Source organism: Rhea americana, unplaced genomic scaffold (genome assembly GCF_003343005.1).
Source record: "Rhea americana isolate MKP2758 unplaced genomic scaffold, rheAme1 scaffold_9, whole genome shotgun sequence".
Classification (NCBI taxonomy): domain Eukaryota; kingdom Metazoa; phylum Chordata; class Aves; order Rheiformes; family Rheidae; genus Rhea; species Rhea americana.
The window spans coordinates 5,599,072-5,624,660 of record NW_028187088.1 but is presented as its reverse complement, the minus strand read 5'-3'; the positions used below and the strand labels follow the sequence as shown (position 1 = coordinate 5,624,660).

Sequence of the window (25,589 nt, the reverse complement as noted above, 5' to 3'; positions counted from 1 at the left end):
TACCTTCCCCCGAGGCTCCTAGATCTCACTGTCCGATACCAAAGGAGAAGCTTCAACGTTCCAGATAAAGTGGAGAAGGTATGCAGTGGCTCAAAACAACCCAAAAGAATAGCAGTCTTTCCTAAGAGTAATGCTCTGTTTTATCTCTGCTATAACTTGTAGGAAAAATTGAATGCTTTTGTCCATTTGCTTCCATTTCCCTGTTAGGTCATCTCCCCCAAAGCTGTGTTTTCTTGCATTTCATGTTGGAGAGTTCTTTTTCTGACGTGTGTCTTTCTGTTACAAAAACTCAGATAAGAGCAAAATCTTTAAGATACTTGCTAGATTTCATGTAAAAACTTGTATTTAATTTTTGCAGGCTTAATATACTTTAATAGAGCGGTGACTTCCATAGAGAATTAATTTAGTAAAGAGAAAGCTCAGACAAATTACATGAAGAATTGCCTCACTCTAATTCCTTTGGAGTCTCTTGGTCCATCTTAAATTGTTGCAAGAAATGTCTCTTCAGTTCCACTAGCTAAAAACAATTCTAACTTCAGCCAAAGGCGGCCAATCTATAAGTCAACACCTGGATATCACTTATTTAGAGTGCAGGGACTAGAGAGAAGTGTATGCAGTTTTCCAGGCACTTGAAGAAAAAGTTRTTTTATTGGACAAAATGATCCTTTTGATATTACAGCTGTGTAGAATTTTGCAGTAGATGTCAGTATCTCCAGCGGAAGAAACAGCAAACTTAACTAAGAAACAATTTTAGAGATAACTTCTATTCCAGTCCCAATTCTGGAGAAGTAATAATTCTACATAACTCCAGCTTCAGTTTATTTAAAGTAAGATCCTTTAGCAGTAAATAGCATTACTTTTTGGTAGAATTTGAGATAGATGAATAATACAGATTGCTCAGAGAAATCTGATAGAACAGGCAGGATAAGATATCATACGTGTAAATTCGTACAACCTGAAGGAGTGGATGAGTACGATTACTTAAATGTGGGAGAAAGCTCTCAAAGTAAATACCAAGTATTGAAAATATGCTGAAAGTATGCTGAAAATAAGTATCAAGTATTGGAATACATTTCTACAGTTTTTTCCACTGAAACTCACACTCATTATGGAGGCTTCCAGTCTACTGCAGCTGCTTGTGCTACTTGCTGTCTTTTAGAAGTGTCCAAGTACTTTGATTCAGTACACAGTGTTACAAATGCGTCTTAAAATTTGATCAAAGGGAATAATTGTTAGTGTATTTCTGGGTTTTGGGGAGGGAGGGGGGCTTTTTCTTTTTTTTAACATTGATTTCTGCATGATTTAACTCCATCTTACGAGCCTATAGGTACAACTGTAGTTCTAAGGAAAGCTGTTTCTCTGTATTTTCCTAGACAGTCTCCTGGACAGAATTATAAGAATAAGAAGCCTTATCCTTCAGTTTGCAATAGCATCCATGAGATTTATAATCAATGTCACTATTAAGCATGGCATAGATTGCACGAGAGGTGAACACAACTTCGACAGCTTTACAGTTTTCCTGAGATGCGTGTTCTCCATGGTAACTGTAATCCAATTACTGTGCACATTATCCTTTCAACCATTATCTGTTTTGAGATTGYTGTATGAAGTGCTGTATATATTCAGTAATCAAGCCATTATAGTGTGCTGGTTTCCCAAACAGATTTCTTATTGCTAAGTGATGTTGAATTGGGATATTAGGAGAAGTGAATTTTACATGTATTTGTTCACAGGCACCAGTTAGAGGAGAACTCTGATACATCTCAGGAAATATGTGTACAGATACTGAGATGCTTGTGATTTACAGCATTGTACGTGAGCTCAAGGCCCCTCTGTGGCCATAGTAAATCTAAAATTAGAAGATTTATTGTAGAGTTTTGACCATGACGGGTGAGATAACTCTTGTCGCAAGAGTTTCTGTCATCAAATGGAGTGGCTGTTTAGAATATCTTGGTTTTCTTTTTCCTCCATGTCTGTATCTTCCTTATCCGTCGTAGTACCTGTCATTGTTCTGTGGAAAATGAACGAGACTGTGAGATGTTTTTAGCTAATTAACTCATTCCTTAAAAACTTTACTCTTACAGCAAAATATGTATAGTTTGGCTGAAAAGTCACGATCTGAAAAGCTACACATCGTATGTCAGACCAATCCAGTTGTTAGAGGTGATGGGGGGAACTATTTCTTGAACTCAGGAGAGAGAAGGCAGCTCTTGGGGTTGTGACTTGGAGAAGAAAGAGGAGGTTCCTCCAGAGGTGCAAATTCCCACTTATTTAAGCCTCCTCTCTGTTCACAAAAGAAAAGACTTCTGGTTGGCAATTTCTTATGTCTTTTTGGTTCTTAATGGAATTTTGAACTTGATTTTTTGGGTAAAGGCATATTTATGTTTAAACTTCCTTATAAGTAGATTCTTTTCAACTTCTTTTCAAACCAAGGGCTATATCTAGTATGACAGTCTGTGTTCTGGAGTTTCCTGGGGTAATGAATATACTTTTCATTAAAGGAAAAAATTGAATACATATCTAAATAGATCTCTTATATCTGCATCACTTCTCAGTGCTTGCAAAATTTTTAGATGCTTGCTTTTCCACTTTGCTTATTTTTTAAAGAGCCTGAGATACTGTGTAATTTCTTGAATCATACTGAAAATGACTTTTTAATTCGATGTTAACTATGCAGACATTAATACAGAGATTTGAAACTTGAAAACAGACATACTAATAAGTTAATATAACAGATATAAAATAAAACATTCCAGCATAGATCTGTGACATCAAAGGCCTGCATTCACCTGAACTAAAGTGACGTACAACTTCTTTAAGTCTCTTCTTACAGTTGCTGTTGTCTCTTATTAGCCTTAGTTTGACACAAACACAATAGAATTAGGTGTGCTGGCTCTATAACTCTGAGGAATGACTTCTATCACTCCTCCTCTTCCCAGGATCAAACTTGGGGAACAGGTTAGTCTTGTATTGTTACTAAAGGTCTGGAATGGCTGTAATGATGGAGTTTTACTGAAGTATTAAATTAGGTTACCAGTTATAACACTGTCTAATTTTCAGTGATGCAGTACTCGGTGGACTTTTGGAACACATTCTCCCCCTAGTTTGCATGTTACCTGATACCTGAAAAACGAACTGTTAACAAGAAAATACTTGGGCAAAGGGGGAAAACTTATTTCTTAAATAGAAAGTGGAATGTGCTACCTTCTTTGTGTAAGAATTTATGTAAAAAAAAAAAAGTTATAGTAATAAAAAAAGAAGTTTCTTGTGTCTTTGGGCTGGAAAGAAGCCTTTCGGGATCAATTTAGCAAAGACCTGTAATAGATAAACCTGGGCATTTTTTTTCAGCCTAGGAAAGCATTTCTTCTTGGTAATCTTACAAGCACGATTTATAGTGTGACCTTTGGCATTAATAAAGAATGAAAATATGATGTTCTCACTCTAATAGAAGCTATTTTTACTGTTTTATCCTAGTTATTTTCAAACTGCCTTGGAAGTCTTCTAAAGGAGGAAAAGGGTAACTGCTCTCTTAAGAAGTTTGTCATTAGGGTATGCTATTCTCCCATACTGGGTGCATTTTTGTGGCGAAGGGACAACATACAGGAGATGTAGAAGGCTGAAGCCCTTTGATAGTGGAATAAACAGTGCAAAGTCACTGAGCCAGGAGGAATGGGTTTCTGATGTTTTGGCGTGACTGAATGGTCAGGTGCTACTGGAATCAGCAGCTGCTGCAAACTTATGGGTGTTATGGGATGGAAACCATTGACTCTGCAGTGCTGGTTATCTAAACGGCTCTTTTGTGTGCTGGCAGCAGTGGAATTTCTCATCATTCCATTTTCCACATGACTTATTATCAAGTATGACAACTTGTCATGTGTGATCAACATCACGTTAGTCCTGTGAGAATGGTTGCTCTTCTGAATGCCGCCTTTCCTTCCAAATGCAGGGTGAAACATAGGTTAAAAAAAGACTTTGTGTTTGCATATACCTGTTGGGTTTGACTGTGAAGCAGTAATTCAGTCATTCAAAGACCTTAAGGGGACTGACGGGGTATTACTGAGTATCTGTTCATTAGCCACAAAAAGGAACAGTTTGCTTCTTTCTGGAATGTATGATTCGGCAGGACAAAGTGAGATTCTTTGTTTGCCAAGGGATTTGAGAAGCTAAATGAAGTTGTTCTGAATATGGTAATGATGATATAATTTTGTGGTTAAGTAAAATGAAATTAAACTGACCATCTGTTGGCCCTTTAAACTATTTGAGTAAGTTAGTATAAACATTTTACGTTATCCTGTACATCCATTTCACATAAATTTGTCTCGCAGATATCTGTAAGAGTGCTGCATACGTAAGCATAAACAAATGTTCAGTGAGTTGCTTTTGAAGATTTTCACTTGTTTTTGAAGTGTACATGCAAGCTTATTGCAATTAAGCAATTGCAAGCTTATTCAGTGTTTGTTAAATACAGAAAATGTACTCTATTTTGTGTACTCTATAGATATCTGTGTGTTTTAGCTGGTGTTGATGCCTTTATGTCTCATATGAAAACTAGTGTTTATTGTGTGTCCCTTATGGAGAAAAGGGGAAGGTGGTACAATAGTTAATGTGACTTCAATCAGATTTAACTAAAGTTGAACCAAGAAGAATAAGCATTTGTTCATAAGACTGCCAAATTATGCTTTAGTGCCTTTAGAACAGGAATGAAAAAAGACATGCTAGAAAGCTGCAGTGGTTGTTGTAGGACTGAAGATTATAACTTGAAGATTTTGATGTGAAAAATAAGCAGTGGGGAAGGAATAAGGTTGGACAATATCAACATTACAGATATAAATCCTGTCCCTTTTTATTTTCTTCAACTGAATGAAGAAGCTGCATACAGTTGAATTGTGCCAAGATGCCCAGGAAGTGTTGCAAACAGTTAGTGTGGGTGCAAAAAGGGTGAGATAGGTTTGACAGTTGTTTGCATTTGGGTGCCAAAAACAGAAACACAGGCAGCATTATCAGAAGATCAGACAGAAGATGGTTCTTAAGCCGTGGATGTCGGACAACATGAAGTCCCCCAGAATAATTCTAAGGAATATTCAAAAGTAAAAGATCCAGGAAAATGTGATTGGGGAAATATAGTCACTAATACTTTTGAAAGCAACTTTCCTTCCTTCCCTGGCGCTTAGGGAGAGGGGTGGACAGAAGAGGAATTACTTAGCAAAGGGGAACTTTCTGGTCAGCTTTATCTATTTATTTATTTAAGGTGAGAGACACAAAATCCACTTTTATATTCATGTGGATATAATAGAGTCATTATATCTCTGTACAGGACTGTTTTAGGTAGTTAAAACGAAGAATTAAAATTCAGTAGCAGGCTACTGAGTCAGTGATGTGTGGTGATAATGGAAGTTTCTGTAGTGTTCCTTAAGAACAGGAGGATTTCATGCTTGAAAACTGATGGGCAAAACTAAAAGAAYATTGAAGATGAACAAATGAATAAAAGCTAATTGTCAAGAGTTTTGAACTGACATATATGCCCCAAACATCTGTTCTTTTCACTAGTACCTGTCCCAGAAAGTTATTTGAGTAGTTATTTTATCATACTGTCTTATATTGGAAAGGTTGAAATTCAGTAGCCCTTTTCTTAGCTTCATATGTTTTCACAGAATCACAGAGAGGTTGAGACTGGAAAGGACCTTTAGAGATTATCTGGCCCAACCCCCCTCCTCAAGCAGGATCACCTGGAGCACATTGCCCAGGGCTGTACATTGCCCAGGGCTGTATCCAAACAGCTTTGGAATATATCCAAGGAAGGAGCCTCCACAACCTTTCTGGGCAACCTGTTCCAGTGCTCAGTCACCCTCCTAGTAAAAAAAGTTTTTCATTAGATTCAGGCAGAACGTCCTGTTTTTTCTGTTTATGCCTGTTGCCTCTTGTCCTGTCCCCAGGCAGCACTGAAGAATCTGGCTCCATCTTCTTTACATGCTTCCTTCAGGTATTGATATGCGTTGATGAGATCCCCTCTCAGCCTTCTCTTCTCCAGGCTGAACAGACCCAGCTCTCTCAGCTTTTTCCCATGTGAGGGATGCTGCAGTCCCTTAATCACCTTAGTAGCCTTTTGCTGGACTCACTCCAGTAGCTCTGTGTCTCTCTTGTACTATGGAACCAGCACTCCAGGTGTGGCCTCCCCAGGGCTGAGTGGAGGGGGAGGATCACCTTCTTTGACCTGCTGGCAACACTCTTCCCAATGCACCCAGAGATACCATTGGCCTTTTTTGCCATGGGGGCACATTGCTGGCTCATGATCAGCTTGTCCACCAGGACCCCTGTGTCCAGCTGCTTTCCAGCAGCTCAGCTCCCAGCAGATATTGATGCATGAGGTAATTCCTCCTCTGGTGCAGGATTGCAATTCCCTTTCTTGAACTTAGAGGTTCTTCTCTGCCCATTTCTCTAGCCTGTCCAGGTCTCTCTGAATGGCAGCACAATCCTCTGGTGTATCAGCCACTTCCTCCCAGTTTTGTATCATCAGCAGACATGCTGAGGCTGCACTCAGTCCCCTCATCCAGGTCATTGATGAGTAAGTTGAACAGAATTGGACTCAGTATTGACCTCTCTGCCTGGGGTATGCTGCTAGTTACTGGCCTCCAGGTTTTAAATACCTTCACCTGTTTGGAAATGCTTTTATATCTTTTTTCTACAGCATAATAATTGAGATAGTTGATGAGCTACATAATCTTAAATGATATGGCTGAAGCAACTTCTTGTGACCGGAAGTCTAGAGTCAGCAAATGGAAGATTTATTGTCGATCCCAAACCATGGCATATGTACCTCAGGAGATATGCAGCTGTTTCAAATTCCTGTGTGACTTGATTAGGAGAGAGAATTTACAAATGGCTGACAATTGTGGGTCATTTTGCCTCAGTTGTTACTTTTGAACCTTATCTTAAATGATATATTGTGGCCTGTAGGGTAGTCGTGAATAAGGAAATGATGCATAGTTAATAGATTTCAGGACTCTTCGCTGATACAGTTGCATAATTACTCTGAGTATTTTTACTAACTTTGCAGACCTCAATATAAATTTTATATTTTGTTTCTAAAATATCAAACTCATGSCTGTATAAAATTTGAATATTGTGGCTTGTAAAGACATCTACTTGTTTTTGGTGTAGTTTGATAATAAATGTATTAATTTTAATTATTGCCTATTTATATGCTTTGATTTGATTTTGATTTTAGATTTAAGATAAACTGCTTAGTGTTTTTTAAAGCTGTTGAATATTTTAATTGTTTTGTTTATAAATTTGTATTTAAAGGATCTATTGTATCTTGAAAAGCCCCAAAACTTTTGTGTTTCTGGGTTCAGGTAATAAAACTATTGTAATAAGTGCGCTCARGGGAACATTTTGGGAATGAAGTCTGAATAACTTTTGTCTTGAATTTCTTTGCAGTTAAAATTTCAATATCATGTTCCATTAGCCACTTTATTTGAAATACTACATTTGAGTAATTTTCCTGTTTTATTTTAGGGACTAAACAACAGCTTATGGCACACCATGCTTTGGAGAAAGAGGCTTTGGAGAAGATTAAAATAGAAATTGAGGAGGAACTAAAACATCTTGATGAAGAAATCTTGGAAGGTGCAGGCTGTTCAGATTTTCTCATTTCAGTTGACAATCTCTATACAATGTAACAGTGGTTATTTTGTAACAGGTATTCTACTTAGAGATTTTTGGCTGCACTGAATGTCTTGCTTCCACCCTCCCCCCCCCCGCCCCCCCCAAAAAAAGTTTACCTACTGTCACATTAAGTAAAAAGTTAAACTTTACCATTTAGAGCAGTGGAGTCTAGCCAAAGCAAACAGTTAAATGGCAATTAATAGGTTGGTATAAATAATGAAAWGTAAGAAACCCTTAAGYTGCTGTAGTTGATGACAGAGGTAAAATCATTCCTCAGCAACTAAAGTCATTCTCCCGAATGGACTTAATCTGTCCAGTGTCTCAATTCTACCAGTTTTGCTTTTTTTGTGCCCTGCTTTGAGCTTAAATGTGACTTCTGTGGGATTCCCAGCAAGAGATAATTTGGAAATGATCTTTGCTTTGCATATGTGTTGCAAACTGAGAAACCAAAATGGAAAGGCTCTGGATCTGTTTTCATTCATCTGTATAGTCCTGGACCTGTCCTAGAAGATACAGATTGAAGGGAAAAGGTTAGATGAACAGAATATTGTTTTAAGAACTGATACTCCGGTACTGCCACAGATATGTCCCCTGGGCAAATTTTACCATGAGGAAGAGGCTCTCTTACTGCTCTGTCAGGGTTGGCATTAGCTTAAAATTCAGAATATTTGCACATTCAGTGAATTTGTTGTTTAGGATATGGTTACAAATGAAGACCTAGAAGGAGAATATAGCTCAGAGTCTTCTATGGCTTCTAAGTACCACTTCCAGAATAAATTTGTCCTGTACTTGTTTTACTGGAATTTGGTCATAGCATGCTTTGACAATCAAGTTGTGATTTCTTCCTCCCTGATATAAATTGTGCTTAACTAGTGGCATAGGAAGTCTGAGACTATTGTTGTACTTAGGTATATCTCCATATTTTTTCTTTCAGCATTTACCAGTACAGGATTTGACTGCCAYACTTCTCCGGTATTCAGTCCTGCCAATCCAGAGAGCTCAATAGAAGATTGCCTGGCTCACCTAGGGGAGAAAGTGTCCCAGGAATTGAAAGAACATCTGCACAAAGCACTTCAGAGCTTGCTTAGCAAGTGAGTTTCCTTTTTCCTGTTTGAAAGGAAGATATTTCTTCTTGCATTGTAGCTGCTGCTTACATTCTGACAATGCTCACTATGTTTTTGCATTGCGTTTCTGTCTTTTTTAGTGTTCCTTTATCTGTCTGGGTTCTTGTTTTATGTTATAGAATCTGAATACTTCTTTGTAGTATTTGCTCTTTGAGGTAAGCTAAGTTCTATTTTTTTCCTAATCTTTTATCACTGAACTTCTGAGATTAATTCGAATAGTTTGATTTACTGGTGAAACTAGCAGCTGGCAAATGCTGTTTGCCATTGCCAATTTCATGGATGCTAGGCTACAGCCAAATTAACTTCTACTTTATAGAAAAAGTGGGGTGAGCAGTTTGATTATAGTCATGCCCAAGATGAGAGGGAGAACAGCCTGAAGAAAATGTAGTTTGATGTTTTATGACCAGCATTCCAGACACACGTATGAAGCAAAGTGTGGACACGTGGGCTAACCTCACTGTATTAGGAATTGTCCTTTCATTTCATTCACTGGGCATCCCAGTGTCTTGATTAATGTGATTTGTAGATCTGTCAAGTTGTGGCCGTTTCTTTTTCTAATTTGGCTTACTAGCCTGATTTCTAATGGAGCCACGTGAACTACTGTCTCCATTAAAAATCTGGCTAGAATGCTGAATGAGCTCCAAAATGTATTTGTAGGGAGCTGGAGTTGGAAGGTGCTAGTTCAGGTATAGTTATATAAATGCAGTTGTGAAAACCGCATTAGAAAATGGCTGTCTGAACTATATATGTTTTGTGGATTGGTTTTACTAACATGGCTCTAAAGGAGCTGTGAATATTTAGTACTGCTCTTTCAGATTTGCGTTCATGAAATATTTAAATAGCAAGGTATTATAAGCTTAGATACCAGTGCCTAATTTAAACTTTCTAATTTGCTATTTGCGCTTTAAGTATTCCCTATAGGCATTGGAGAGGCATCACTGTGCCCTTATGAAGGCCCCTTTATGGCAAATATTTGAGAGGTAATGGATGTGGAAGTCATTACTTAACTAGCCCATTTTCTTGCAGTAACCAATAAGGATTGTTGACTTTTTATGACTAGTTTCATTTCAGACTGATGGACATGGTCTGGGCTCCCCAGCAGATGTCCAATGTAATGTCTGGCTATAACTGCATCTGGAGCCAGTTGGCTCTTCTCATTGAGTCGTCTAGTGGAAAAGTACAGCCTGTCAACTCAGAATTTAATTTTCAGAAGCATACATATAATAAGCCAATGTCACTCCAGTCTTCAAGAAGGGCAGGAAGGAGGACCCAGGCAACTATAGGCCAGTCAGCCTCACCTCCATCCCTGGAAAGGTGATGGAACAGCTCATTCTGGATTTCATCTCTAAGCATATGGAGGAAAAGAAGGTGATCAGGAGTAGCCAGCATGGATTCACCAAGGGGAAATCCTGCTTAACCAACCTGATAGCCTTCTCTGATGGAGTGACTGGCTGGGTAGAAGAGGGCACAGCAGTGGATGTTGTGTACCTTGACTTCAGCAAGGCTTTTGACACTGTCTCCCGTAACATCCTCCTAGAGAAGCTCAGGAAGGGTGGGTCAGACAAGTGGCCAGTGAGGTGGCTTGAGAACTGTCCGAAAGGCAGAGCTCAGAGGGTTGTCATCAGTGGTGTGGAGTCTAGTTGGAGGCCTGTGGCTAGTGGCGTCCCCCAGGGCTCAGTACTGGGTCCCATCCTGTTCAGCTTCTTCATCAGTGACCCGGATGAGGGGACAGAGTGCCTCCCCAGCAAGCTTGCTGGTGATACCACACTGGGAGGAGTGGTTGATACACCTGAGGGCTGTGCTGCCATTCAGAGGGACCTGGAGAGGCTGGAGAGTTGGGTGGAGAGGAACCTCCTGAGATTCAACAAGGACAAGTGCAGAGTCCTGCACCTAGGGAAAAATAACCCTAGCCGCCAGTACAAGCCGGCGGCTGACCATCTGGAAAGCAGCTCTGCAGAGAAGGACCTGGGAGTGCTGGTGGGTGACAGATTGACCATGAGCCAGCAATGTGCCCTTGTAGCCAAGAAGGCCAATGATATCCTGGGGTGCATTGGGAAGAATGTTGCCAGCAGGTGGAGGGAGGTGATTCTGCCCCTCTACTCAGCCCTGGGGAGGCCTTATCTCGAGTACTGTGTCCAGTTCTGGGCTCTCCAGTACAAGGGAGACATGGAGCTACTGGAGAGAGTCCAGCGTAGGCTATGAAGATGATAGGAGGGCTGGGGCACCTGTCCTCTGAGGAACGGCTGCAAGAGCTGGGCCTCTTTAGCCTGGGGAAGAGAAGACTGAGAGGGGATCTTATCAATGTGTACAAGTACCTGAAGGGAGGGTGTCAAGGAGAGGGGACAAACTCTTTTCAGTTGTCCCATGTGACAGGACAAGAGGCAATGGGCAGAAACTGAAGCACAGGAAGTTCYGCCTGAMMGTGAGGGGGAATTTCTTCCCTGTGAGAGTGACGGAGCTCTGGACCAGGCTGCCCAGAGAGGTTGAGGAGTCTCCTTCTCTGGAGATCTTCAAGGCCCACCTGGATGCAACCCTGTCTAACATGCTCTARGTGACCCTGCTGAGCAGGGAGGTTGGACTAGATGATCTCCAGAGATCCCTTCCAACCTTACTGATTCTATGATTTAATGTCTGCTTCTATATGCAGTTTTGTAGGGTCAAATAGAAAGTTGAATCTTGTGTGAACTAAAAATTAAYCACAGAAGTCAGTATGCGTGCTACAAATTTCTCCTTAAGCTACTACTCTTAACTAATTCTTAGATCTGCTGGTATTCCTCTAGAATTGGCAGAAGCTTGTCTGCCTTTAGAAGTCGGACATTGCCCATGTGACCTTAAAAACTTGTAGTTAGAATCTTCTAAAGAGCAGAAATTTTGAATAATACCTCACTATTCAATAAAAAGACATACTGGCAACAAGTTAGAAAATTAACAGAAAGATCTTGCAACTTATCCTTTTTGTGCGTCTAAAATCATAAATTTAAGTGACAGTATTGTGTAATAGAAGTTTTAAATAAAAGTTTAAATGCCTTATACATTGTAGGTAAGGGAATACTAGCTGTCCATCTGGTAGTGTTTGATCTTAACTGGTACATCCTAGGTTGTTTCTTTTCTGAAGAGATCCTTAGGTGAGGGCTTTAAAAATTACATGAGTTTAGACGTAAATGTTTTAATAATTACTTGTTAGTACGTTGATGTTGTAGGGTTTTTGTGCTTCTTACAGGAAAAGCTTCCATTGGAAGTATATTTGTGAACATATATACCTATATACTTATATATATATACATATATATATATATATATATGCTTTTCAATGCTATGCAGGAGACATAGGTGAGGTTCCCACTGCTGCTACCTTGCTTACTAGGTCCTTATTCATTAAAAACAAGATTTCAGGCTCCCTGAAGCCTTATGTCTATTCAGTGAATGCAATTAGATGTTTACATAAATAAGTCTGAAATGCCTGTGAAAATATGGATGACATACATGCCTTTTGTAAGGTGAACTAGAGCTGCTGTTTAATCTCTTAATATCCTTTCTGCAGCTGTTGTTTTTCTTCTCATCCTGCTGATTCATTTGGATTTGAGTTTAAAAGGAATTAATGTACCAAAGAAGTTAAGAGAATGCACTTAAAATAACAAGCCCAAATTATGTTTTCCTCAGTGAACTTCAACTCTGTTTGCTACACTCGGATTACTTGACAAAATACTTGCTTATTTTCCTTATATTTGATGTTTTCCTGTTCTCTTATATACATATAAACAAGTGTTTCTGTTAGTGCATAATAGGCTGCTAGATCCTGACAGGTTCTTAGACATCAATAAGCAGTTATTGTTTCTCCTGGCCAAGACCAAATTTGACTTAAAGTAAAGCTTGAACTTGCTTTCTGCTGTGGTCTGGCTTCAGGGTAACTGCTCTTGCAGCAGCATGTTTAGTGTTGTCACTCAGCAGAATCCTCAAATTCACTAATTCTAAGATACTATTTCCTTTTAGAGGAGAGCATATGGAAAAGTTTCCCCATCCCAATTCAGAGAAGAGATGTGGTAATTCTAAAATTAGAAGTCTCGTGTGAGATATTTATTAAAATACAAAGCTGTTTTTGTGATCAAAAATACTGCTTCTTGCGAGTAAAAGCTTCGACCCTAGTGTAATGCTAACACAGTCAAACAGTCTGTGTTTTTTCATAGTCTATATTATTTATAAAAATTTTAATCTACAGTCACCTCTCTCATGTGAATTTGCTAATATTTTTTAAATTTCCCCAATCATAGGTCATAGAAAAGTTACAAAGATACCCTGCAAGAGCTTAATAATTTTGATAGCACATCAGAGAACCTTCTTATCTAATGTCATTTAAATTGTAGATTGTCATATTATTATGAAGTATAGCTAACCATTTTGCAATATTATACCACTGGGAGAAGGTGGTGGCTCCCTGACCCTGTCTGGTGATTTTATTTTACACACTGAAACATGGGACTTGTTAGCTGAAAATTATTTGCTGTAATGTATGTGAAAATATTTTGCTTTCTGGAAATTGAGAATTTTACTTTATTCTTGTTCTTTTGTTTCCTTTTATAACTTTCAGTGTTGATTTAACTTCTGCAGGCCAGTAACGTACCAAGAATATCGAGAACGCACACAGGAGACAGCTGCTCATGCCAGTGGATGGAACAAGGTAACAAGCAATCTTTTTTTTTTTTTCTCGTCTACTTGATGTCCGTGTTCGTATTTACTAGGTGCAGTTAGGCGTAGCAGAGGACTGAGAATAAAAAGAACATGCTTGCTTTCTAGAATGCAGTAAATTTCCTTCTCACAATGATACTGTGGATATATTTTCTAGCTTTTAGATAGTTTAGGCAGAAGTTGTTTAGTGGAAGTATTAGGCTAATCTTCCTTTGCTATGGTAAAATGAGAGTTGTTGCTTAAAATACTTTTTTAACAATAACTATTTAAAAAAAATAAATTTCCAAGAGAGATTTACAGTTTCAGTGGTATTGTACTGAAATCTGAGGGATGTTTTCATAATACTTCTCAACTATTTCATTCTTCCTGTCTCGTACTTGGAAAAAAATATATATATATATAGAGAGAGAATATATATATATATATATATATAAGGTATTAAACGTGGTGAAAGTAAAATAAACAATATCTTCAGAGTATTTAAATTGTTCAGAAAACATAAGGAGGATGTGAGTATCTGGTTTCAGGAGAAGCTATCTCAAATAATGTGAAGCTTCTTTTTAAAATAATAGGCACGTCTGTAAAAGGACTCTCCTGTGATAGTTTTAATGCAGAGTAGCATTCCTGTCCCCAGATTCATATTTTATTAATCATTCTAATTCATCATTCATTATCTTAACCATTCTATGACAGGTTCAGGGGACATCAGAAAAGAGAAGAACAAAACAACTATTTGCAAATTTAATCACAAATTGACTGATAAAGTTTAGTTTTAAAATTGAAATGGAACAAGAAATCTTTTTTTTCCTCTTCTTTAAAAAAAAGTTTTTTTTCAGAAACACTTCATTTGCTTAACTAGATTTCTCTGCTTGGTTCGTATACTGATCATTTCTCTCATCTACCTATAACCAAGGGTGTGGACACAATTAAAGTAGTAGTTTATTAACATTACTTGGTAAGTTATTCCCTGTGACCCAGACTGATGTTTGTGTGCTTTCAATTTATCGCATTGTGAATCATACCACTTTAGCTTCAACTACCATAAAATCGGATTATCAAAGAAGTGTTTAAACTGGAACATCTTACTTTGCAGTTGATAAAAACTAAAAACAAGCATAAAATTAGTTGTCGTGGTCCAGCTTCAAGGAAGGAGGTGGCTACAGAGTGGTCAGTTGCCTCCTGTGTCTCCAGACACTCTTGGTTCAGACGCGTTGCTGCTGTAGTCCTGAATAAATTGATCTTTCACCTCTGCAATTTTATGGTTCAGCCCCCATTTCTGTTACATCTGTGGAACCTCAGTGTCTAACAGTTTTTTGGATCCTCATCAGCTTTTGATTGAGAGTATCAGCCAGAAGATACTTTTGTCATTGTCTTTGCTTGTCCGTAACATTTGTTACTTCAAAATTCACAGTTTGCAGGCAAACTAGAATGGAAAATATGTAGACTAATACAATATCTGTTGGTATTGTTTTTGAGATATCTTGATGCTTCAGGAATGCCTAGCAGTTCCTTTAATAATACTTGTTTTGAGGAAATGGAATACATTTGGGTTGGTTTCATTTCCTTTTACATTCCTTTGTTGTCTTAATCAGAGTCATCTTTTATAATAGAAGAGATCTAGGTATCTTTTCTCCAACTGTCCTCCATCTATCTTAATTTTCACTCCAGAGAAGAAGTTGTTAAAAAGATAATTTAGAAATGTAGCTAAAAATAGACATACAGTGTAGGTCTAATTAGCAGGCCTTTAGCAGCAAAATGAGGCTATGCTGGCCTCAGGTTTGTGAAAACCTGAAAAATGTATGTTTAAGTTAACTCTTATCAGGAATTTGTCTACTTTTGTAAATTTGCTGATGCATTTCCCTAAGAATGGAAGCTATATCTTTCTAGGTTGTGTGTTCTTCTCTTTCATGTAGCTAACGTTGTAGTGAAAACATGCCCAGAGCACGACTGCTTTAAGAGGGAAGGACAAATAAATTAGTAAGGATAAGTAGTTTATATGGAAATCATAATAAAATGTATTTAATAGTAAAAATTTATTAAATGTACTTACCTGTAAAAATCTGAGAGAAAGCAAGAAGCACAGTACTCCTTTTAGAGAGCTGTCTGTAGATACTTTCCCARCATTTCCTCAGATTTTTCAGAGATGTTTCGTGTTGTGCTTGTTTTTGTCAATTTGCACAAAAAGAATGTTCTCCCCTTTAATAATAATAAAAAAATATATATATTCTTCAACTGAAGCAAATTACTTTGGCCCTTTTATACCTAAACGATAACAAACCACTAGCTGAGCTAGCTGAACAGAATAATAAATCGCTCCCTGTTGTATGCCCGTGGCCATTACAAGATGAAGAAGATGCACAGGAGTTTTGGTAGACGTTAGCTGGTTAAAGATGTGGAAATGCCTTCCTGCAGATGGAATGCTGGCAGTACATGTGTGGTGTGGGGCTATGGTTTGATTCAGACTAGAAGATATAAAACAACTAAAACCAGTAGGATGAAATGTGTTTTTAATTAAATGCAGGTTGCATCTGTTGTGCTCAGTAGTGGTACCCTGCATAGCAAGATGTTCTTTTTSCTTTTAATTGTCTATGAAGAAGTAATAAAGTCTCACTTCATGTTTCTGAGTCTGTGCTGCCAAAGGAAAAGTGCCATARTCCCCTTTAGCAAGCCAAACATTGTAAGAAGCCCAAGTCAGAATGAACTTTTTTTTTTTTTTTACTGTGGTTTCACATTTGTCAAATTACTAGATCCAACCTACATATAGAATATGTGTGTGAATATGTATATATTATAGATGTATAAAAGCCCCACCTATTTAATATAATGAATGATATGTACTCAGAGAGCCACACTGATCCCTTAGTGCCCCRGTATCTCTGTGACAGACTAAAAGCAGTCTTTGCAAGTTTTACTCAAAGTTGTATGTGGTGAGAGCGTATAATCTTCTGTGAGATACCGGATTGATACAGTTAACTTTACTGGTTACAGGTTGGATAATGACAAAGGCTTGGCTAAACCCAGCTTAATTTAGAATTGGGAACCTGTTATTTTTCAGTCATACCAGTTTTCACAGGATTTATTGTTCATTACGCAAGCATGAGCAGAAAGGAGCCACTTCTAAATACAGCTGTTATTTTTCCATTTAAAATTATGGACCTTTATCAGAGTGCATTGGTACATTTGAACTGCTGAAGAGATTTGATTAACTGACTGGTACATGGAATGTAGAGGAATGTTTTCAGACACTAAAACATGAATATTCATCTGAGTGAGGAAATACTGCAAGGTAAATTAATGTACAAGAATATCAGTTCTTCATTTGCATCTCACAGAAGCAAAGCATACTCGTACCTATTTGAAGTGCTGGTTTTCAGCAAAGGGATTTCAGTAGGAAAAAATACTCCGTATGTTTCTTGGAAACCATGATGATAGATTTTTTTAAAGTGAAGGAGGAGTCTTTGCCTTCTATTTGAAGTAAGTTTCTTAATAATGATGATGAGAAAACTAGAGGGAATTATATTTCTGTAATAAAATAGGCATATTAAAATGTAGTAATGAAATACTCCACTCTGAGTTTTTGTGCTCTCTGCTTAAAGTGAAGTGTTATGTATATACTCAAAAAATTCAATCCCATTATTGTGCATCAGATTAAAAAAAATACTGATATAGGGAGTCAGGTAACCTACTTACCTACTGTTAAGTAGGTTCTCAATATACTTACCTACTGTTAAGTAGGTTCTCAATAATCTGAATGTCCCTTTTTGCTGATTAAAGGAGCAAAAGGATAATATAACAAAAATGGAAGAAACAGTCTGGTAAAAATTAGGTGAATTTTCATGTTGAAAAAATAAAAAGATACACAGGAGTGGCAACTACTTTGGATACAGCTTCTTCAGAGTGCTAGTTGAACTTTCTTTGTACTCGATATTCTTTTTGCTTACTTCTAAATCTGTAGTATTGTACTGGGGGATTGAAGTAGTATAATTGAGAGAAATCTTTCATTTGCGTGACTTGTGATAGTAAAGTAATATTTTGTTTAGTGATTCCCTAGAAGCTTTCTCCCACCAACTATTTTCTGGCATGCTCTACTTGTTATTGTACATGCCTTTTCTTCAATCAAAATCTAAATAAGCCTTAGCATTCCTTCCAGTGCACACTGGTAGAGGAAATCACAGTTGCTTTAAGACCTTAACACCATAATTTTACTATGATCTAGTTAAAATCTCATTGAGATTCACATAGCTACTCTTACATAAAATAGGCTATTGTTAACCTTTATCAAAGTACTATGAACTTGATTTCTTTTACAGATTTAGGATGGTGTTGTGCAAAGCCATTCCTGCTGCTACTGATCTTAAAAGCAGAAGTTCCAATAACTTCAGTGGGAAAGCAAAACCAAATTGTCTGTGCTGGTCTGCATGGAACTGAAGATTGGGCCTTGAATTTGCTTCATTGCCCCTAAGGCCTGCCAGAGACTGGCTGAATTTGGGAGGAGAGAATGGATTAGATGTTTAAATTGGCAAAGGAAGAAAGCAACCATCATGTTCAGCGTGCCAACATTTGATCTCCCTTAATTTCCTAAGCAGTCTTGCTTTGCCTTTGTTTCTCTTTCCTTTAGCTGAAAGTAGATGTTAAATATTTTGAGATCTGGATGTTTGTGCTGTCCCAGAGTTATGCGGGTGTGCCCAAAGCCTCTGAAAGATACCTAATGTTGACAGCATGCTGTTTTTTCTTTAATCCAAAAAGACTGAAGTTTCTTCTGACACTTAACCTCTCCTTGACCTGTCTGTATACCTCTCCACATAAATGTAAGCTTGCATCCTTTCGGTCTCTGGTTTGAGATTAATTACAAGAAACTCCCAAACCCTCAAAGCTTTTAAAATTCAAATGCCATCTCATTCCTAGTTGAATGAATGAAGTGCTAACTGTTCTTTCCAGAAGAAAGTAATATGATCTGTCCTTTGTAGTATTGCACACTCTCTGTTGTTAATCAGCTTGAATATGTTAAATTTATCACATTACAAGCATTTTTAAGGCCCCATCTGTTTAGTGTCCATCTGAGTGTGACTCCACTGTGAATTTAGAAAGAGTCTCAAACCCAACCTGCTTCTCCTATGCTCTTTTCTCCATGCTTTGCATCCTAAGATGTCATGTCTAGGAAGAGTAATGAGAGTGTATTTACAGAAAAGATAATCAGGCTGAAGGAGGAGGAGATTGGGACATCAACCTTCTGATGGGAAAAGAAGTGGACATAGAATTAACCTGAATATCCCCTCTTACAGACAAGAAACAACATTCCCCCTTTTGCAATGTTCTAATGACCCTCTGCGGCCTTTACAGAGAATAGATGTGCAATGCAGTTGTCACAAACCAGGCACAGTAAAACTTAGTAGTGTTTTTCTCTTGTGTTGTAATAGGGCTTTTTCAAATGTTAGTAACTTCAGTTCGTAACAGAGGGCTACTTGGGTGCTCTAGAAGAATAAATTCAAAGTTCACCTGCCTGTTATTTAGGCAGTCAAAAACATAACTTCAGAATGAAGTGTCTGGAAGAGCTGTGTAATGTGAAGGAGGTAGGTTCACAGAGTGCTACGTTTTCCAGCGTAGTTCATATTTGGGTAAGACTARGCATTAATTTGAAACATAAAAGATTTGGAGAGAGGAATGAAAGCTGAAGGTGAGGGAGGGGATTCTATACGTGTTAAATTTGGCATAACAAGAGAGAGAGTTTAATGAGGAGAGGGCTTTCTATATATCATTTTTAAACATGCGTGTAATGTTATGGTGCTGTGGGAAGTTGGTTGCCTCTGTCCTGTCTGAATATAGAGAGTGAACTTTCTAAAGAGACTTTTTAATACAGTACATCTATTCAAGAATATATGAGTTTGCTGTTTTAAAAGCGTTTTGGATGCATATCCCTTCAAACTAATTATGATGATGTATTTCATCACTTCTGGAGCAAGTTCTGCTACTGGACCTGTTCTGCTTCTTTACCTGAATCCTGCATTGTGAAAAAATGGGATTCAAGAAACCACTACAGTTCTGTTCTTGTAGCAGTCTTAAGTTACGCTTGGTATTCCGCTTGTCAGATCAAAAGCTTTGTATTGTTCTGTATTTTATTTGTCTTGTGTCTTCAGAAAAATTAAGTCTGCAGTTCAAGATACCTTTGTACCTTTTCTTCAGACCTCATGAATTCTTCCATTTCACCTGCACAGCAGTACTGATGGTGCTTTCTGTATTCATTCTTATTTCTTGTCTTTTGAAGGTCTTGGTGCCTTTGGTTCTGCTACAGCAATTTCTGATGGAGTTGACCAGAAGGGGCCAGGAACCACTGAGTGCACTTGTGAACTTTGGGGTGACATATCTAGAAGATTATGCTGCAGACTATATAATTCAGCAAGGAGGATGGGTAAGAAGACAGTGTTTAATTTCTATATTCTGTTCAAAGCTTATTTTTAGCTCTATAATTCTAGTCTTAATAGCAGTGAAAGTTAGAGGGATTGCTAGGAATAAGCAYGTGAAAGAAGAGGTGTATTGGTCTCAGAAAAAGTAGAGAGATTCATCTTTTTAATGTTATCTTCATACTTCAGTGACAGCTGGAAATGCCTTTAAATTTCAGAATCTTCTTAGCAGCTAAGTTTTGGGGAGCACATAATACAGAAATGCCAATAGGTATTAATTTATTTTTATAATTTTATATAATTATTTTATAATTTTATAATGATAARATAGCTAATGTGTACTGGATTTTATAGTGATATGTGAATCTGCATAGGCTAGAATGAGCAATCAAGATTCCTTTGTACTGTGTTTTCTTGTGGAAATCTTAAATTCATAATGACCTATGCTCCTGCATGCTGAGAAAGTTGCCTTTATGTATTCTATATGTATTCTTACAAGGTTTGCACTGGAAAGTGTCAGAGATCTGGAAATTGTCAAAGTTAAGCCCTTCTTATGATCTACCTCTGCATTTTATCTGATCGCATTTGATGAGCTGGATCTGRAAGGTAGAGCTGTGCTGAAGGAGGCTGAACTTCAGATTACTAGGTTTGGTAAGGATGCCAGATTTGAGCGGAATTAATCTGGGATTAGTGAAATGGCTCTAGCAAGTAGATTTACTGTAATTAAAAAAAAAATCCAGTGATTAAAAAGTGCTGGTAGGAAAAATCTCATTCAGCTTCTCTTATTTCAGATTTTACCTGTAATATTCTTAGGAGGAGTCTGTTTCTGTATGTCTGCACCTTACTGTACCCTTTCCCTTCCTGGCAAGAATGGATAAAGGCTTTTTAAAATCTTAAGGGATTTTTCATTATCTGTAATGGACGGAAACAACTGTAAACAGCATTCATTTGGACTTTAGTCCATTTCGTAAATGCATCAGCATTTACRAGTATTTTTGTAACAGTGAACATCCTTACTTGCACCTGTAAGACAGATGGATGTTAGTGCCTAAGGCCCGTGTAAGATTACTGTTCTAGTATTTTTTATCAGAAAAGTCTGTGGTCAGTTTTGTAGCCCTTTTTGAGGCCTGCTATAGACCTACTTGCTACAGCGCAAAGCCTTTGAAAACAAGCAGCTTTCCAGCACTGCCTGTGTGGGAGGGGGATGTGCTTTGTGTTTGTGTGACTGTGCATGTAYGTACAGATCTGGGTAGTCGGTGTTTAATGGACTAGGAGCTTGTCTGTATACATCCACTCAGGCGTAAAATCAAACTGACATAAGCAGTTCAGTAAACAGGCCAGAGCTATTTTTGAAACRGCAGAAAAGGCAAGGAAAGAGCCAAGGTGATGAAAACCCCTTCCAGCTGAATGAAGGTAGCAGCCGTAAGGCCTTGTGAGTTGCTCTGGGGATAGGGTTAGGAACCCACTGTGCTTGTGGTCTTGAAGGAAGCAAGTGTGTGGGTTTATTCTGCCCATCTGTTTCTTGTAATGATGATGTTCATTTTTGCTGAGTGATATGCTTCTCAGTTTGTTCAGAGTCATTTTGTTGGATGATGGTATTCTAGGGATGGCAGTACTGAGAGCAAGGAGCGGAGCACAGGTGGAAGAATTATTTGTCTTTTGAGAAGGATTGAGGGGAGAGCTACATGGCATGCTGTCGGCTGTGATRTGTGTGGCTTGTATTTTTTAAGATACAGGAGTTGTGTGCAGATCAAGTTCTCAGTAATGCTTGGCTGGAGCTATAAGGCCAATACATAAACCTWAGAGTCTCTAATTAATGAGATTGCTATGATAATAAGAGGTTTAGGTTTTGTGTTGTTCCAGAGTGGTGTGAATAGCAAATATGTCTTTCCTGGAGCTGCTCAGAGCTTACTTAAAAAACAAAAAAACAAACAAACAAACAAAAAAAAAAGAGCTGTGTATTATGGTCTGTGAACGAGGAGAACAGGAGAGCTTTACAGGATCCTATTTTAAGGAGAAGACCCCAAAAATTCTGCAGTCACTCAGGTTATTTCTCTTTCTATGGCACCATTTGGGTTCATTTGGAATCTTCCTTGGTTTTTGGATTGAATCCTAGCTTTGCCAGGAGGGAAGTAACCAATAGGAATGAAAGGAGCTAGCTGAGCTCGTCCTCTTTTCAGCTGCTTTTCCTGTGGGGTACTGATTTTACTGAGATAGTAACACAGTGAGCCCATTTGCTGCATGATAATGTGCTGCTCTGCAGTTTGAAGAGCTCCAGAGATTGTATTTGTGTGCCAGATTTGAAGCGGGTTTTTTGGGTGTGGGAAGCTTGTAGATCCGGGAAGGCATCTGACTCAGGAGTAGTTACTAGAAGCAAAGTTRCTAGCTCAAGGGAATGAAGGTTAAGAAATCAGGTAGCAGTGCAATAGATTTCAAGAAATCGATGTGCTTTGTGAGGGATGGGAAATTGGAATACTAAATATAGAGTCTCTGATCCCAGAAGTATCTTTGGGATCTTTCATCTCTGTCCTGTACAGATGTGAGGATGATACGATGTGCTGAAACAGTGAGTGGCCCCCTCCCCATCTCTGTTTATGCGCTAAAATAGTAATTCAATTAACTTCTAATCGTAGAGTGGCACTGGGTTATAGTGATTGGTGGTTTGGTAGGAGAGTGACTGGCCTATTTTTATTTTTAAGCACATACCGTGCTTTGATACTGTGCATTATTGTACTTGATAAAATAGTATCCTGTGTATTATTATACTTGATACAATAGTATCCTGTGTATTGTTGTACTTGATACAATAGTATGAAGTATACAATGTATGTTGCATTCTGTCCCCCATTCCCTTTAGTGTATTTTACTGCTTGAATTGGAAGGTTTACCCAATAGGTGCTTCTATCTTCAAGACACTGTATGTTGTTTGGATGCAGCTGTCGCATAAATAGCTGTGAATGAAGAGTTGAAAGGATTACTCCATCTAGTTTGCAGTCTCTTGGATTTGAAGGTAGATGCAAGTTGAAAGCAAAGAAACCTTGYTTTTTCTGGATAGTCCCTCTTTAACTTCTTGCGCTGGCAGGTTTGGCTGCAGCTCTTGCATTTATTTTTCTTGAGTTTAAATTTCAGTATGGTCTCTCTTTTGGAGCCAAAGGCATGCGTGATATTTCAAGTTCTCTGCGTGGAGATACAYATTTCTTCCTCCTGATTCTAGATTTTGAACCTAAATGATCATGCTCTAAAATCTCATTCCCTTATCATTTTGAACCATTGTAAAGCAACTCCTAGTCTGATTTGGCAGTAGCTTAGTTCTCTTTCCCGAAAGCAATGTTAGGGCTCAACAAACTGACGTGCAGTGTAAATGCTGTTCCCTCCCCTCCCTTTCTCTCCCCTCCCACCCTCTCTCCCTCCCTATCTTGCTCTGTCTCCACTTCTCCAGGACTGAAAACTGCTGCATCAGAAGCAATTCTTGGTCTCCTGGAAAAGTGCATAGTAAGGCCAGTCAGTTGGTAAGGATTTTCTTCCTCTCCTACCTCTCCTCTCAAGTAATTTATTTTTTCTCAAGCTGTCCATATCCTGTTTTTCATGGCCAGATTCATCAATTTTGAAATAATCTGGGAATAGCTGTAAGAAGGGAAGAAGTATAAAATTACTTGGAGGCTAGCTGGGTTTTTTTTTTTCCAGCTTTGTGTTCATGTTACAAGTCCGTCTGTTTTTCAGTTGTTTGAAAGAGCTGAAATAAGTGCATGTAATCTGTGCTTATTGGGATTTAGTTAATAACCTTTATTCTCTCAGTGGGAGACTGATCTTTGCATTTGTGACTCGTGACTAAAATTGTCTCTGCCTTCCCAGGGTCCATGTGTTACAGTGTTCAGATCTGGRTTTGAATTTAACTAGTCATTAGCCTGTGTTGAAGAGGGTAAAGTAAATTTGTTTGGAATATGCTCATACTGTTTATAGTTTCTCATCTCAATCTCAAAAAAAGTTACTCTGTCTCCCGTGTTTTGTCTGATACTTTGCTACTGTTTTTGACATTTTCTTTGCTGCTAGTGATTGAATAATCTATGTACTTGAGTCCGTTAAAAATCTGGAGGAAGAGAARAATAAAAAGGTACTTGTGAAGCAAGGCAGTCAGTTTGCGCAGCTGGAGATTAAAATCTCCTTCTGCAGCAGTCCAGTTGTCTGCCTCGAGAATGACAATGCAGAAATCTGCTGCACTGGAGGCAGGAGAAGTTATTTTAGGGAAGGGAATGGAAGGTAAGTTTTTAGTAGTGTAAAGATGCCAGAGAGGGGAATCTAACTAGAGGAGGAGCTTTCTTTTCAAAATAATGATACTTCATGATTTTATCGTGCAACATATCAGTGAAATATCCACCTTTATTCTAATATAACTTCTTTGGTATTATAATAGATTTTTTTAGACATCGTGGTTGAAAAAAAAAAAAAAAGGAGGAGCTTAAATAGTGCATGACTGAGCAACTACATCTCCTTTCCCTCCCAGGTGCCCCCTCCCCGCCCCCCCAAAAAAGCGTTTGTCAAGGTTTCTCGATTCAGTCTGTATGAAGAAATGTTTTTTAAATTACTGATTTTACTTTAGTTTAAACTACTAAAACTAAAATCTGAGAGCTGACTCTCTGCAGGTAGTAGAGGGTATGTTGGAGGGAAGGAGAAGGAATGGGATCRTTTCTGCAGGCTACCTATTCTAGCCAAAATACTCATTGGAAGGATTGAAAGCAATGGCTGTAATATCAGTGTGCTTTGATTTGATTCATATGCCTTTTTTAATTTTATGGGAAGTTTTAAGTCGACTATAGTCTTTTTTGTGAATTCTGCTCAGTTTTTCTTGACTCCTCCTGTCTTAATAGTTCTATATAGATAAATAACACATTAGATGCCTGGGATTTTTTTGTTACTTTTTATTTTGTTAAGAGTATTTTTAGATCTGGACATTGCTTGCTGATCCTTTTATAAGCCGTTTCTCTGGAGGATTGACATAACAATGGTGTAGTGAGAATTCAGAAAGAGTTTGCACATGTCCTGGTTTCTGAAGAGGTGTAAAATAGTCTGAATACAGAGGCACAGACTGACTGGAATCTCTAGCTTGAATTACTTTAGGCTGGAGTGAAGCTGTCCCAACTATATTGGTAATTTGTGGGCATGACCTTTCTTTCCTGCTCTGGTGTTGGCATAGAGGGCACCTTATTGTTTTGCTGGTGTAAGGCTGCTCCTAAATTAAAGCTAGGAATCACATGACATCTGCATTTCCATCTCTGGGGAAATTTGTTAGTGTGGGAAATTTGCTTAATTCTTTAGAGGAAGATATCTCAGGATTCTTGGGCACAAGCCAGTTCATGACTCACTGCCTTTTGTTTTTCAGACACTAGACTGTAAGCAGGAATGCATTTGATGGGTTTCTAGCATTTGTATTGTTGCTGCGGTGCTATCAGAATGTGAAGAAAGTGTTGAATGAACCTCATTTGCTTTTGATAGGATGTATTACAAGGTAAAGTCAGTGACTGCAGCTTAAGAAACTACTGAACTGTGTTGTGTTTTCCGATTTTATTTTTTTTTTAATTGGAGTAAATTAGTAAAGACTCTGCTTGCCACTTTCTTTGCCCAGTCTGTCAATTTTTCCTCCTGTATTTCAAGGAGTTTTTAATCTTGGAGATTTTATATTGGTCTATTTAATTTCAGAGAAACTTAAAAAAAAAAAAAAAAA

The 25,589-nt window shown here is 38.1% G+C and overlaps 1 protein-coding gene across 1 annotated transcript in view; it reads left to right on the top strand.

Moving 5' to 3' along the window:
- BCL2L13 (BCL2 like 13) overlaps nt 1–25,589 on the top strand; it is a 36,005-nt gene that overhangs the window by 3,155 nt on the left and 7,261 nt on the right. Inside the window, exons 2-5 of the mRNA XM_085323961.1 lie at nt 7,516–7,626; nt 8,600–8,756; nt 13,395–13,464; nt 19,735–19,878. Of these exons, the coding sequence (XP_085180087.1) occupies nt 7,516–7,626; nt 8,600–8,756; nt 13,395–13,464; nt 19,735–19,878 (482 nt within the window). The remainder of the gene's footprint in view (nt 1–7,515; nt 7,627–8,599; nt 8,757–13,394; nt 13,465–19,734; nt 19,879–25,589) is intronic.